Genomic DNA, 14,234 nt, shown 5'->3' with positions numbered 1-14,234 from the left:
TTAATAATAATAAACCTAATCATAATCACAATCCATAATTTTATTCATTTTTTTTTTTTATTTTATTTTATCTTTCCTTTAGGTTGATGCTGGGGACGAAGATGGTAACAATGAAGGAGCCAGTGGTAATGATGAAGCTTTCATTTCATTTGTTAAGGAGGGGGAGGAAGCAACTGTGAAGGGAGCCAAGGCACGTCGTGCTGTCATAATACGCATCGCCAAATGAAGACAAGACATATCGATTGCTACAACTTCCCATGCAAACTCGATTCCGTACATCATATGGATGCCCTTGACTATCCGCTGAGCAATTGTCTGGTTAATCATGACAAATCGCTCGTCCACTGCGCAGGGCATCGTATCTTCATCCAAACTGAAACACCTCTGCACATAAGGGAGGAGTCTCTGACTGACCGAGTCTACAGATAAGTCCTTTGACTCATCAGCCTCAACTTCACCATTGCAAAAAAAAAAAAAATAAATAAAAAAAAATAAAAAAAAATTAGCTTTATGTGCGTAGCTTTTGAGACGTTTATGGTGACCGATAAAAAAAAAATAATTACAAAAAAAAAAAAGTAAAAGAGGCTTACGAGTGATCTCAAAAGGTGCTGTATAGGCCATGACATTGTAGCGTCCATGGTGGTGGTATCTGAACTCAAAGGTTCCAGGGAACCAGGGCAACTTGTCGCCCAAAAAGACAACTCGACCTCGGCAGATTTCTTGATTATTGACCCAGATGATTTCTTCTTCAATGACCTCTCCATCACCTTTACCTGTATGACCATCCGCACCCAGAACGTCTTCATCGAGATGGCTTTGCTCCGAAGAAGGTGCGCCTCTAGTGACAGCATTACGACTAATGAACAGATACCGTCCCTTGGAAGCCACATTGGTAGATTTGTAAGAAGTATTGCTCAAGACCTTGTAAATCCCAATCCAATCCTTTGAACCATGATTCAAAGGGGCCGTCCATTCGACTAAAACTTTTTCACCCAGTTCAAAGACTGGCATTGCTGAGTCATTTGTTGTCGTTGGTTCCGCAGCGTCTTTCTCGCATATGATTTTGATTGAGTACTGCGACACATCATACACCCCCATGTCATCCCAAGTACGCCTATGTTAACAAGTTGGAATCAACGATAAAAAGCGACATTAGCAATCTCTTTTTTTTTTCTTTTTTTTTTTTTTTTTTTTGACTTGGTCGCTTTAACAGAGGTCCGATCCTTCTCCTTACGCGACAAATAGTTTCTCTCTGGAATTTTCAAGGATTGCCTTCGAATTAGAGACCATCTCTTGGATTTTGGGTATTGTCCCTTCCACAAAGAACTCATGGGCTTTTTCAGACACCTCGCGTGTCTTTTGGAGGACCTCAGCTTCACCAAGCGTCTCGCCTAGTTTTTCACGAATCTTGTGCAGATCATCTTTAACTTTTTTGGACAGGACCGCTGCCGCTTTAACAGTTTTAACCACCCCTGCGTCTTTGCGGACTTTGTCGCCATAGATCCTACGCATATGTGGTGACTCCACAAAGTGTAGGAATAGGAAATTGGAGATTTGAGAGAACATTGCCAAAATAAAGATTGGCCATGAGCTGCAGATCAGTGTCATCCCCCAGAATGCCGCGTGGCCCATCACTTTTTCTGGGTTATTGACGAACCTACGACACATTCAATATGGGTAGTGCCAGGAAAAAGGAAGTGTTAATAATTAAATAAATGTAGATTAAATTATCAAGGAGAAGTCCAACTCAATTAGCTTTCCCTTTACCGGTAGATGCCAGTGTAAAAAAGGCCGTTTGACGATTCTTCCAAGAAAAAATCTCCATAGAACCATCCAAAATCACCTAGGACCTCAAAGACCGAAACAGATGTCCAGATATGTAACGCAATCAGTGCCAAGCCCAATACATGTCTCAGCAGCACAGTTCCATATGTCCAATCTTCTGGCAGTGAATACATTTTAAAGGCTGCTAAGAAGAATGTAGCATATGTCATCGAGTTCGAAAGGTTGAAAATGCTCTTCCAGCTCTGAAATGCATCCTGAACTGTACCTCCATGCTTGATGAAGTGTTTTGTGTAAAATTTGTCGGTGCTTTGACGATATAGCACAAACCCAAGGACATAAGAATGAAAAATTCGCCAGAGTAACGCCTGGAACACGATGAAAAATGTGATCACTCCAGGTCCCATGTTGGAAAACAATAGCGGAACAATGGTTGCATAGAGGATGATCAAGGAGACGAAGATGTCGGTCGCCCGGAAAGGGTCAAAATTCTTGAATACGATCAGATCTCGACGGAAGTAAGTACTGTACATGTCTTTAGAACCGCATGGGACCAATGACGATGCTTGACTAGTGCCTAAAATAAATAAGGTATTAGGTGAAGTAGTGATGGCTGTGGTAGGTTTAGCGGCTGCTACGTCAGCGTCGGGTGAGGGATTGTTCAGTGCCTGTTCACTCAACACGACGGTACGCTTTTTATGAACCAATGGGGGACTATATGTCTTATCGATGTCTATTTTTTTTTTTTAAAAAAAATTAGATTTACTCATTATTAATGGTTATGCTCAAAAAATATTAGAATACTCACAAGCTGCCAACAAAAGACAATGTTTTAAAGAATGGGTCCTTACGGGGATTTTCAACCAGAGTCAAGAACACGAACTGGGCCGCATGAGCAAAGAGAGAGACGAAAAGAACCATGTATGATGCAGTGATAAGTGACAAACCATAGTATCCTGCATAGCCAACTGAATACATTGGATGAGGGGCCATCTCGAACACGCCATCGAATGTTAATGACTGCTCGATCAAGAAGAAAAAGTCGCCCCAGTCTATATATATAAAGTATTCATTAGTTGGAATCAATGATGGCATTATCTTTTTGTGAATATAATCCAATCTTATGTTGCCATACACCATGCAAAGTCCTTCACGACTCGATGGGCATCCAGCTTGACCCAGATATTAAACAACAATAAGACCAATCCTCCAACCCAGCGTAGTAGATGGCTAATAAATCCTGACCCGACAGGGAATGTCAGCCAGGACAATCCAAAGCAGACATACGATGTAAAGTCGTTCATCAAAATCAGGTCGACCAGTTGACGAAATAGAAGCCATGTGTTATATTCGATAGGTACGGACTATGCACAAAATGAGTGTGAGTGATCATCATGTTCAATTTATTATAACCATTATCATTGTATCATTGCTTTATTATTTTAGGTGAACTTACATCGAAACGATAATCAGGGCCCATCTTGCAACTCAACTCTTGTTTGAGCCAGCTGTACCATGGGTTGTCGCGTCGTTTGTCAAAGATACCCTTTTCTCTTGCCCAAACGACTAAACCTCGATGATCACTCTGAAGTTTGAGCAAATAACCCAACCCAGCATTATAGCCTGATCTGAAAATGACAAACAGGAGTAAGAAAAACCATCGCCTGATAGCTGAGGGTAAGGTTATAAACAGTAAAACCTGGATCCCCATAACTGTTAGGGTGAGTACATCGAACAGTGATTTACGCTTCGAAATGTCGAATAGCTCCGAGACCATGTCTCTAGTCACGGGTACGCGAAAAACTTGATCATGGCATCAGAACAAAGGGCAAAAAAAAAAAAAAAAGTTAATAGGCTTGTCAACGCACTGTCTATGAGCTCCTGTGATGACATTATACCACACTCATATATATAAGCATTCATGTAGGTGTTACAGATATGCAGTATCTAAACTTCCACAATCCCATTACATCTACTTCTCTCTTGTTTTAGTTATTTATCATTCATCCATAACCCTTTTACCGATCTCAGAAGTATTATAGCAATGATAAAGTTGGTTATCGGTAAAAAAAAAAAAAAAAAAAAAAAAATCGAAGGAAAAAGGGGGAGAGAAAGACAAAGAAAGGAGAGAAAGCAGTACGTACTGGTGCCGTTGGGTGTCTTCCCATACGCAGTCTCCGCAGATTCTTTGACTAGGTTCTCCTTCTGTGTTGCTGTCAGTTTATGACCTTTTGGGAACTCAGTCAATTCATCGCTCAGGACTTGAGTACGAGTTCCATTCGCAGGACGAGGCGTTGACTCTTGATTTTGGTCTTCACTAGAAGTTAGTTCTTCATCTTCCTTGGGTATTGCTGGTTTACGAATACGAAGTTCTGAATCCATTTAGTTAGTGGAAATATCAATAGGTGCTTCGCTGAAACAGAGATGTTGAATTCCTGTATTATTGGTGTAGCGGAATGGATAAAGCGAGATCCAGTTGAATGGACCTTTTTTTTTTATCTTTTCACTTCACAGAGGGTGAATATGGGAAAGAGAGAATGAATATATTGTTGGGATGTTGGGAGCAAAAAAAATAAGAGAGAAGATTGTTTGTGATCTCTCCGTTGAGCATGGTTGTCCGTTAAGGGCAACAGCACCTGGGCGTGGGAGAGTAGGAAAGCTATAATCTCGAATATGTTAGTGGTCAGTTAGTTTGCTACAAGTTCGAGCTCATCATCTGATGATGAATTATAAAATCAGCTGCCAATCAATCCAACCATTATTTTTGTCTTGAATTTAAAATATGTTGTCCTACAGAATGTCCACGAGCAATTTTTTTTTTTTTTTATTTTTTTATTTATTTTCTCTATGGTATTTTACATGCAGTAGGGCATTTTTGCACCCTCACTCCGAAGACAGGATCCTTACCACTTGTGCAAGATCGCCTCCTTCTCGGTCTAAAATACCTTCCACCCGTGTATCAGTCCAACCCCAGGATCTCAACCAGGCTAACTTCTTGATTCGGATCTCTTTTTCTTGCACTTTAAGCCATCCCTCCTTCACTTGCTGCTCCACAACACGTCTCTGAGCCTCATCAATCTTTTTAACTCCCACAATAAATCCTCCACTGATCGGTCTGTGATCTGATACACGACACTCAGATCGCTTATAAAACAATTGTCGCACATGTCGTCCTCTCCATAAAATACGATCACACCAAGCGGGTGTTCGATGCTTCGATGACGTGTCGTATGTGTCCGTGCCTGGATCATATTTGTATGTCGGCGCAAACCTCAACTCACTCTCATTGAACGCTCGCAAAACAAATTGGGGATTCTTGAGCTTTTGGATCAGAAGCTGGTCGTACATATGCAAATAAGGCCAATCCTGCGCTTGAACTCGAGCGACTGCATCGCTAAACTTGACATCAATACGATAATTAAGATCCCCTGACAAGAAACAAATTTCATGGTCCATCGCCATAGTACCATCTCCGAACCAAAACACTTCTGGATGGACTGTTGATGAGGAGATCGCTGGATTAGGGTGACACAGCTTCTTGAGTACGTTGGCTGCATCGGTGTTGCGTTGTCTCGTGTGAGATTGGCCTGCTGCCAAATGACAATTGACAAACGAGATCGAGGTATCATCAATGATCAACCGTGTTGCAATTCCACCCTATAATAAAATAATAATAAAAGTTAACGCGATATGAATCTTTATCCATGTTCTGTTTAGGTCAACATATTAAGCAGTATCATGAGCTGTGCTGATGTGGCTTTTTTTTTACCTTGTTACCATGGTATCCTTTCAGGCCTGTTTTAACCATGTCCACATGTGTCCATTCAGACCGAATGTTATCCCATTCTTGATCCCGAATAAAGACGCAGCTGAATAGGCCAACCAGATTAGAGCACTCAAGTAGCTTGAAATTAATACCCATAGGTGCATAAAGCTCCCGAATCTTGTTGGTAAGATAGATTTGCCATCGTTTGTACTGTTTTGAAATGGTTTCCGTCTCTACACGTTTTGATCCCTTCAGTAGGGACTCTTTTTTTTTTTTTTTTTTTTTTTTTTTTTTTAAAGAAATGTAGTGCATCCGTGTCAGAAATAAATAGTACCATGCCTTAGCCTCTTTCATTTTTATTTTTATTTTTTTTGCTGTTACTTACTTGCTGTCATCTTTTTGCTTTCAAGGTCAACAATTTCCTGAAATCCAACGCTGATGATATCTGGCGGCCCTTCTTGATCCATACTGGTAAGCCATGATTCGAACAGCCTTCTGTCTGCTCCACCGTTAACGTCTTGTGCTGCAGGCTTAGAAGCATCAATATTCCATGAGCAAATCAAGACCTTGAGATCACGCCATTGACAATACTCTTTGCTTCGGTCTACCATTCCTTTGGCTTTTTTTTTTTTTTTTTTTTTTTTTTAGAAATCGAAATCGATATAGAGCAGAAAGAAATAGTTATATTAAATCGCGCCATTCGATCAATATATGATGACTAGCTTTCGCCCATTAAATAGTGTACATAGAATGAAAAGAAAAAAAAAAAGCCAACTTACTCAGGCGATCCTTGGCCATTAGTCCATCCCAAATCTTGATCTCACCGTTTTCTGCACAGCTTCCGACCTGATGCCGAGATCCTAAAATCAATCCTTCCTCGTCTAGCTGTAGTATGGCAACACCCGAGTCCTTATGTGCCTGCCAATCTTTCATCACTACCGGGACTTCCGGCCGTAGGTCTAGGACATAGATCTTTCCTGTGGCAAATCCTGCCCACAGATATGATCCAACGCCTAATAACGACATGATTCTATAGGCATGCACGTTGATGACCCGCACCTTTTCACGAGATTCAATTGACCAAATGATGACCTTGCCATCCTCATGTCCCGAAAAGACCTGCCCACTTCCTGCAATTGTTGCCATGCACGTGAGTGGTCCAATGCCATAGGGTATATCCATTGTGGTGGGCGCCATTTTAGGCCGTCCCGCATCCGATCCCACGCGAGCGACATGTATTTTAATACCATCTGAAGACCAAAGCATATCCTGGACAGCAATAGCGCAAATCTGTTTTGGTGGAATGGTCATAGACTGAAGCGGATTTTGGATGGTGGGACGACCTAGCATGGTATCTTCCTGCCAAACAAAGACAGATCCTGTATCGTCCACTGTCCAGACATTACTCTTGCATCGAATGATCTGTATAATGCATCCTCCCTTATGGGCTGCCCTCTTCTTCTCTACGACCTCTCTTGTCTTTGTGTCTATCACCTGAAGCGACCCTTCACTCCAACCTGCCCAGAGATATTGTCCCAAATTATCGGGACGCCGGCTTTGAGTAAACATGAGTGCAGTTGGTTTGGTGTCCTTTTCATGCCCATAAGAAGATACATTTTCACCTGTGAAAACAGAGTAGATGCGGATGTTGGAAGTCGCGGTGGCTACTTGTTCGTTTGAGATCGTAAAAGTTCTGACTCCATGTGACTTTTGCTGAATATCGTGAATGCCTGTCACATCCGAGAACAATGGCAAGCGACGGTTAGATCGTGAATAGTCTGGAAAGACGCCATCTGTCGCAGATGGCCCGATTCCTGCTGTTACTAGTGATGATGGTTGAAATACTCGTCCTGCATCTGACTCAGAGTCCACCGTTTGCGCTAACGTCATAGACGATCCTAAATCCTGGAGTGGCTGAGGACGTCTACGGATCGAAGGCTTTGGAGGTAGTGCAGGAGCAACATCTTGATCCGACATAAAACTAGCCTGTCTTTGAGGCGCTGATACTTTGGCAAGTGGCCGAGTGGGCAGTGTGGGTGGTATAGGCGGCTCAAAAGCTGACTTTGTCCGCACTGGTTGTGGCGATGCATCAGCAAGGTTCGTAAATGGATTAGCAGATGGGTTGTATTCTTCAATATCATCATAGTCCCTATCAGAATCGTCGCTAGTCTCATCAGAATCTGATTGAGAGTCGCTAAGGTCCATGTTAGCGAATCCACGTTCGGAAATGAGACTCGTATTGACATAGGAAGGAGAAGTTGATGAAGATGAAAGTACGCGCTTTGGTTGAGGTGAGATGTGGTCATAAGTTTGCTGAGGTGCAGTCAAATTACGGCGTGTAGCATTGGCAACCGTGATCGATTCCCCTGAGGTAGTAGAATGTTGCAAAAGTCCTCTAGGCTGTGGGTTGGCTGTTGAATGCGCTCCTAATTGAACGCTTGCACGCCTTGGTGGCGGAGGTACAGGCTGTGTAGGTGTGGATGTGGCAAGACTCTGCCCATGGAACGAAGGTTGTAAAGGTTGGACGCTTGAGTGTCTTTGAGCTGGATTCTGTCGCGTAGCTGTGGGTGTGCTATTGCTGAGAGTTTGCTGAGCCGAGGATGCATGTGCCCCAAGAGGAGAGCGTGTTCTTTGTGGTAGTGGGGGAACCGAATTGGGTGGAGGTGGAGGTGGGGGAGAGCTCATAGTCCTTGAGGCGGTAGATGGATGTGAACTGTATTGAGCGACAGGAGAGTGGCATGACGACGGTGAGGTGGATATGTTTTGAAGTCTGGCAGTCAATAGCGAAGGCTGATTCTGTGGCCTCGGTGTAAAGGAAGATGGTAGTGCAGCGTCAAGTATAGCTGCAGGGGGTGATGGAGTAATCGTCGCAATATTGTTGCTATCACTGAACGGGTCAGCCTCTAGGTCATCATCATGATTATGATCATCGACATCTCTATGTTCAATAGATGTTTCTTCGTGACCATGGTGGTGCTGCTGCTGCTGAAACAGAAGCTGCTGTTTGGCAGCAATAGAAGATGCTACTGCAGGTACAAACGAGGTCGAGCCGGACGAACGTAGATAGGAAGGTGAGACTGGAATGGTCTGACTCCGAAGGTGTGGGTGCATATGCGCAGGCGTAGACGAACTTGCATTAGCACCGGCACCAGTATTAGTACCAGCACCTGAAGCTAAAGTAACGGTGGCTGTTGGGACTGCGTTGAAGGACGCGACATGGGCTGTGGCAGGTGAATTATTAGAGGATGCTGGGGCAGAAAGAGTTCCGTTGGTAGAGTTATGAGTAAGGTAGTTGTAGGATGTAGCATGTGCTGCTGCAATGGAAGAAGGCGATGTAGAGGAGAGAGAAGATGATAACGGAGCATGACGATGATTGCTTGCATTATTTAGATTGAGATTATTATTGCCAGTATGGTGATGAGTGACTGGACGTGGTGCAGGGATTGGGGCTGATGGGGTTGATGAGTTGACGTGAGTTGTAGCAGTTGAAAGGGCTATGGGTTTACGTGGAGGGATGGGTGAGGAAAGTGAGCTCGGTTTTGGCGGTGGAGATGGAGCAGGCGCCTTGGCAGAAGGATGAGTAGCAACATTATTTTGATTCGCAATTGGACGACGAGATGGCGGCAATGGAGGTGGTGCCCGTGCGGAGCCAGGGGTATTTCCGTTGGGCGTATCCATTTGTATCAAGAAGGAGATTCGCGCTTCGTAATGAATGAATGTGATAGGAGAACAAAGTTGTACAGAAGAATGATTAAAGAAAAAAAAAATACACAAAGGAAAGAATGAGAGAAAAGGAGTGAAAGGGACCAATGGATGAAATGAATGAACGCACTACTTTGTTCAAATACACGAGTAATGCTGTTTCACAACTGCTTCTATTGCGAGAAGTGTGAGTGGCTTTCCATTCTCATCTCGTGTCACTCAGTCTTGGGAAGTTTGAAACAAGACATTGATGAATATGTGAAGCACTCAACACAACGTTAACAAAACAATACTTTTGTTTTTGTTTTCCTTTCAAGCAATTCATTTAACAACCTGTGGAAGGATGCTTAAATGAGCTTCATATTTTATTCTGCTCTCAATTGCTTTCAAACCAAAAGAGACAGAAAAGAATAAGTATTAACAAGTGGGGCCTTGTTCATTCCTTTGTTTTTTTTCTTCCTTGCTTTGTTTGTTTGGATGTTTCGAGACAATACAAAGACAGGACCCTCGATTTTTTCTTTTCTTCCCGTAGAACCACATAGTTGCCATGAAATATTACTCGCACTAAGAGGCGAGTCTAGATCACCAGACTAGCGTCTGCACTGTTTTGTCTGAATGTGAAATGCTTCTTTTTTCCTCATCCTTTTCACTCGTTTTGTGTTAAATTGTCTGTTGCATCCCATCTTTCAATTGCATTCCTTTCTGTCTGTTTGTCAAGGCAGTCATTTAATCCATCCTAATGGATCCTTCGCAACGCTACCACCGTGCCAGTCTCCACGAAAAATTCCTGCCCAGAGAACAGCGGCATCAACGCAGCCAAAGTCAGCCCAATAACCCCAATGTTTCCTATCTTTCTCCAGCACCTTCCCCCCGACCTGGACTAAGACTTTCTTTACATTTCACTCAAAGCAGCACTGGTAACAAGCTTCAGGTTGCCTCTATCGTCCAACAGCATCAACAATACCAACATCCCTATACCTCAACAACACCTCGGCACTCTTCTTTCACGGCCATTTCTCCAACCTTATCTTCTAAATCATCTCCCTCACTTGCTCCTTTTTCCAAACACTCCTCCACGCCTTCGTCTCCAACACTGACACATCCACGACTCTCTGGATCAATCTCAATTTCATCGTCATCTTCGTCATATTTTAGCGACGTAGACTCTTCTGGAAGCGTGGTCGTACAGAATTCCAGCAACAATAGCCGCACGAGCAATTGTCACAACAACAGTAGCACTGGCAACAGTCGTGGCCCTAATCACCTTATTGGCAAGAGACCTCTGTCTATGTCATCCTTAGCCAGGATATCATCCACATTCAATAACAACACCGAGTCTAACACCAACTCTATCCAGGTGTGTGATCATTGCTCCACACCGTTTCCTACCTTGCTCCAGAAGCAGCGACCTTTGTCAACTCCTCCAACCTCATCCTCCAATTCATCCTTGACATTTTCCTCTCCATCGTCGTCTTCTTCGTCCTGTAGTACGCCAGCTGACTCTTGTTCATCCTCCAACTACCTCTCCTCCTGTTCATCATCAATGCCTATATCAACTAATTCTACCAACACTAGCAGTAACACTGCGGGGACATATAAAGACACAATGCCCATGAGCACTCTTTCAGGAGAAAGCCAGCAGTATCAGCTTACAAATTTGAGCGCTGCCACCATCATTCGTGCTTTTCAAACAATGGATCTGACGCTACAGCACTCCTTGCTCGCCAGTCTAGTTGAGGTCTGTAGTACCCCGCAGCTAACGTTCCTAAACTCAATCATTGCACCAAAACTTAAGCGTGATTTCCTACGCGACTTACCCCTGGAACTGGCCCACCATATCCTCTCCTTCATTGATGATCCTCAGTCGCTCGCACGAGTGAGTCAAGTGTCACGCTTCTGGCATCAGCTCATCGAGACCGAAGACTGGGTTTGGAGAGCACAGTGCATCAAAATGTTTGGTCCAACTTCCTGCTCCTCCTTACCAAGTCCTAAATCTTATATTGCCCCACCCACTTCCTTCTTTTACACAACAAGTCCGACATCATTGGATGCTGTCTCGAGCACCCTGAAGGCTTTATCCAATAGCAGTAGTTGCAGTGATTCAAGCTCAAATACCCCAACTTCTCAGTCTAATCGATCATCTTTGAAATCTTGTCCAGGTTCTCGGCAGTCATCATTGAATCCCTTTACTCACACATCCTCAGCTTGGTCCAATACTTCTGAGCCGACAGTAACGGATGTCTTGGGGAATGAGGTAGCTGCCACTCCATCTTCATCGTCATTCCTTTCTTCTTCTTCTTCTTCCTCGACTTATCCGACAATACCCACTAATATCAACACCAATCACAACAATATAGCCGCCTCCCTCGCCAATCAAGGCTCACTCTCGTCTTCAGCTGGAAACGGCCCAAGCGCAGCGGCCCCGCTTTTTTCAACGCTCCCTCCCTCAACTGTATTACGATCCAGCATGTCATCACGACTGGCTGCTGCCTCAGCCATTGCCTCGACGTCACAGGAAGTAGCTCCGTCAATGGTAGAGTCCGCATTACCTTCGTCCACATCGCTTTCTTTCTCCTCTTCATCGCAAGGACTTGGTGTATTATCAGCTCTTTCGTCACTGGAAGGCAAAAAAGGGGCAATCACTGCAACAACAGCAGGGGCACCTTTAGCCAATGGAAACCGAAAGATAGCGGATACATCATCTCTAAATCCAGATTTAGTAAAACAACAACCTCAACAGACGACATCCTATAAAGCTTATTTCAAGCGTCGTTATATGATTGATCGTAATTGGATCACAGGTCGCCACAGCTTAATTTCTAACACTACACCAGAGACTGGAGTAGTGACATCGTTGCAATTCGATCATCACCATATCGTTGTTGGATGTGATAACAGACGAATTCAAATATTTGAGACAACCACTGGTCGATTGTTGCGAACACTCCAAGGACACATGGGTGGAGTATGGGCTTTAGAGTTTGTTAAGGGTGTTGGTGCCTCGGATGAAAAGATCCTGGTATCTGGAGGATGTGATCGGTAAGGGTTTCCAAATTTTATTATGATTGCTGCTGTGTTCTTCTACGTCATACATGCATAAATGCATGCATGCATTTATGCGACTTGTCCAAGGAAATTTTGTGATGACTGATGTATTCTTTCATTTTTCTGATTTCGATTTTTTATTTTCAGTGAGGTTCGTGTGTGGGACATGGACACAGGGAAGTGCCGCTTTGTCATGTCGGGACACAACGGCACAATTCGCTGTCTTAAATTGCACCAACTCTCCATATCCCAGAGCACTGACCAGCAGAGCGATACAAATGACACAAATAGGATAGACTCAAAACATTTGTATCGACACATTGCAATCACGGGATCTAGAGACTCAACACTACGTGTCTGGGATATTCAAACAGGCCAGAATCTATTTTTACTCCAAGGACACACTGATTCAGTCAGATGCATTGAGGTCCACGGGGACATCCTGGTCTCAGGATCCTATGACTGCACTGCTCGAGTTTGGAGTTTAAAGACTGGTGAATGCCTCTTGCATCTGCAAGGCCACTTCCAACAGATTTACTCCATTGCGTTCAATGGTGAGTACATTATTACTGGATCATTAGATTCAACCTGTCGGCTATGGAGCCCTATTACGGGACAATGTTTAGCAACGTTGCAGGGGCATACACAATTAGTTGGGCAGCTTCAGTTATCAGGGGACAGCCTAATGACTGGTGGAGGAGATGGATTCATGTATCTCTGGAATCTGCGCTCTATGGTTTGTCAGTACAGGGTCCAAGCGCATGACCAGTCTGTGACAAGTTTATGTTTTGATTCTAAACGAATTGTGACTGGAGGGAATGATGGCGCCGTCAAGCTCTGGGACCGCCAGACTGGCAAGTTCATTCGTTTGCTGACCAAAACAGATGCAGCGATTTGGAGGGTATCGATATGTGAGGAACGTGTCGTAATGTGCATGCAGAAGAATGGCCGGACAGCGATGGAGGTGATGTGTTTCGATTCAGAGGCACCCATCCTGACCCCAGCCATATCTCCAGATAGCCAAGCTGTTATAACATGAACATGAACGTTGGCTCAGCTCCAGCCAGCTAGTTGTCTCTATACATAAAGAATGTGTTTAATATAACTGTCATTTTAACTAAAAGTGTAGAAAGCTATAAGCGATATGTTACACCAAGGTGAGATATAATCAAGCGAATAGGCCTATTGAAATCATCTTATATTCTAGTTCATCCAAGGAAACGCTCGCTGGAGTTCTCGCTCAGTAGGCCAAAGCTTAATGGTCTCATCCGGATGACTCAAGTGCTCTTCATCCGAGAGATGTGGGAGGACAATATCTGACAGCTTTTGCATCTCGTCCACAATATTCTCTCTCTGATCTGTAGAAAAGCCCTTGCCATCTTGATCTAAACCCTTCTGTGCCATCTCCCGGATCTTCCCTAATGTATGTTCAAGCTCCTCATGTGAATGACTCCAATGAGATATGTCAGTTACAGCAGCAAAGACTGGAAAAATGATCTGTTCTTCCAAGTCATGATGGCCCTGGAGATGACGACAGAACTGAAGGACGTTTCGGAGAGAATTTCTAACTGAGGCCGGTTGGCTCACTGTGGGCAATGTACGCAAACAACTCTTGAGCTCATGGCGCAGGTGGTTGTGGATAGCAACTAGATGGTCAAAGTAAGCTTGATGGATGCGCGACATGATAAATTATGAATTCAAACGGAGTGTTGTGTATCTGCAAGCAAGGACTTTTTTTTCTATTTTGGTTTTACGCAGACGAGACCTTTTTATAGTTTCTCCCTTCACCACACAGGGCAAATTGGATGACAAACCAAATCAAACCCAAGATGGGCGCCACAGAAAATGCGCCACCCAATTAGTCTCGCACCAAAACCGCTTTGTTGGATCTCGTTTGCCGTTTTATTGGCTGTGGCCTTGAATTTCGATCGATCCAATC

General features: G+C 43.8%; 4 protein-coding genes across 4 annotated transcripts; 1 reads left to right on the top strand and 3 right to left on the bottom strand.

Moving 5' to 3' along the window:
- Positions 1-71: 71 nt before the first annotated feature.
- On the bottom strand, positions 72-4,395 carry BCR41DRAFT_362819 (phospholipid methyltransferase-domain-containing protein). The gene is made up of 8 exons (XM_022025784.1): positions 3,927-4,395; positions 3,239-3,585; positions 2,918-3,146; positions 2,634-2,834; positions 1,768-2,515; positions 1,235-1,657; positions 591-1,114; positions 72-452 (listed from the first exon to the last, which is right to left on the bottom strand). Exons 1-8 carry the CDS (start codon positions 4,162-4,164, stop codon positions 79-81), a joined length of 3,084 nt encoding a protein of 1,027 aa, XP_021876561.1. The 5' UTR covers positions 4,165-4,395; the 3' UTR covers positions 72-78.
- Positions 4,396-4,665: 270 nt separating this feature from the next.
- BCR41DRAFT_313153 (Endonuclease/exonuclease/phosphatase) lies at positions 4,666-7,438 on the bottom strand (the record flags this gene model as incomplete). The annotated part of the gene is made up of 4 exons (XM_022021116.1): positions 4,666-5,439; positions 5,552-5,811; positions 5,934-6,167; positions 6,328-7,438. The coding sequence occupies 4 exons, from the start codon at positions 7,436-7,438 to the stop codon at positions 4,666-4,668; spliced, it is 2,379 nt and encodes a 792-aa protein (XP_021876560.1).
- A 2,551-nt stretch (positions 7,439-9,989) lies between these two features.
- Positions 9,990-13,334, top strand: BCR41DRAFT_401119 (WD40-repeat-containing domain protein; the record flags this gene model as incomplete). Its single annotated transcript, XM_022029194.1, has 2 exons — positions 9,990-12,289; positions 12,443-13,334. 2 exons carry the CDS (start codon positions 9,990-9,992, stop codon positions 13,332-13,334), a joined length of 3,192 nt encoding a protein of 1,063 aa, XP_021876559.1.
- Positions 13,111-14,024, bottom strand: BCR41DRAFT_362815 (hypothetical protein). The gene has a single exon (XM_022025783.1). The coding sequence runs from the start codon at positions 13,976-13,978 to the stop codon at positions 13,499-13,501; it is 480 nt and encodes a 159-aa protein (XP_021876558.1). The 5' UTR covers positions 13,979-14,024; the 3' UTR covers positions 13,111-13,498.
- Between the last annotated feature and the right edge of the window lie 210 nt (positions 14,025-14,234).

Source organism: Lobosporangium transversale (genome assembly GCF_002105155.1).
Source record: "Lobosporangium transversale strain NRRL 3116 chromosome Unknown BCR41scaffold_57, whole genome shotgun sequence".
NCBI lineage: Eukaryota > Fungi > Mortierellomycota > Mortierellomycetes > Mortierellales > Mortierellaceae > Lobosporangium > Lobosporangium transversale.
Note: the sequence above shows the minus strand (reverse complement) of the source record. Positions and strands in the feature narration are given on the sequence as shown.

What these genes read in the sequence shown, in the direction of transcription:
- BCR41DRAFT_362819 (XM_022025784.1), bottom strand. Translation starts at nt 4,164, where the DNA reads ATGGATTCAGAACTTCGTATTCGTAAACCAGCAATACCCAAGGAAGAT. An exon ending in CGTGAAGGACTTTGCATGGT is followed by an intron (nt 2,835 to 2,917) that starts GTATGGCAACAT and finishes TTATATATATAG; the next exon opens with ACTGGGGCGACTTTTTCTTC. An exon ending in AGCACCTTTTGAGATCACTC is followed by an intron (nt 453 to 590) that starts GTAAGCCTCTTT and finishes GCAATGGTGAAG; the next exon opens with TTGAGGCTGATGAGTCAAAG.
- BCR41DRAFT_362815 (XM_022025783.1), bottom strand. Translation starts at nt 13,978, where the DNA reads ATGTCGCGCATCCATCAAGCTTACTTTGACCATCTAGTTGCTATCCAC.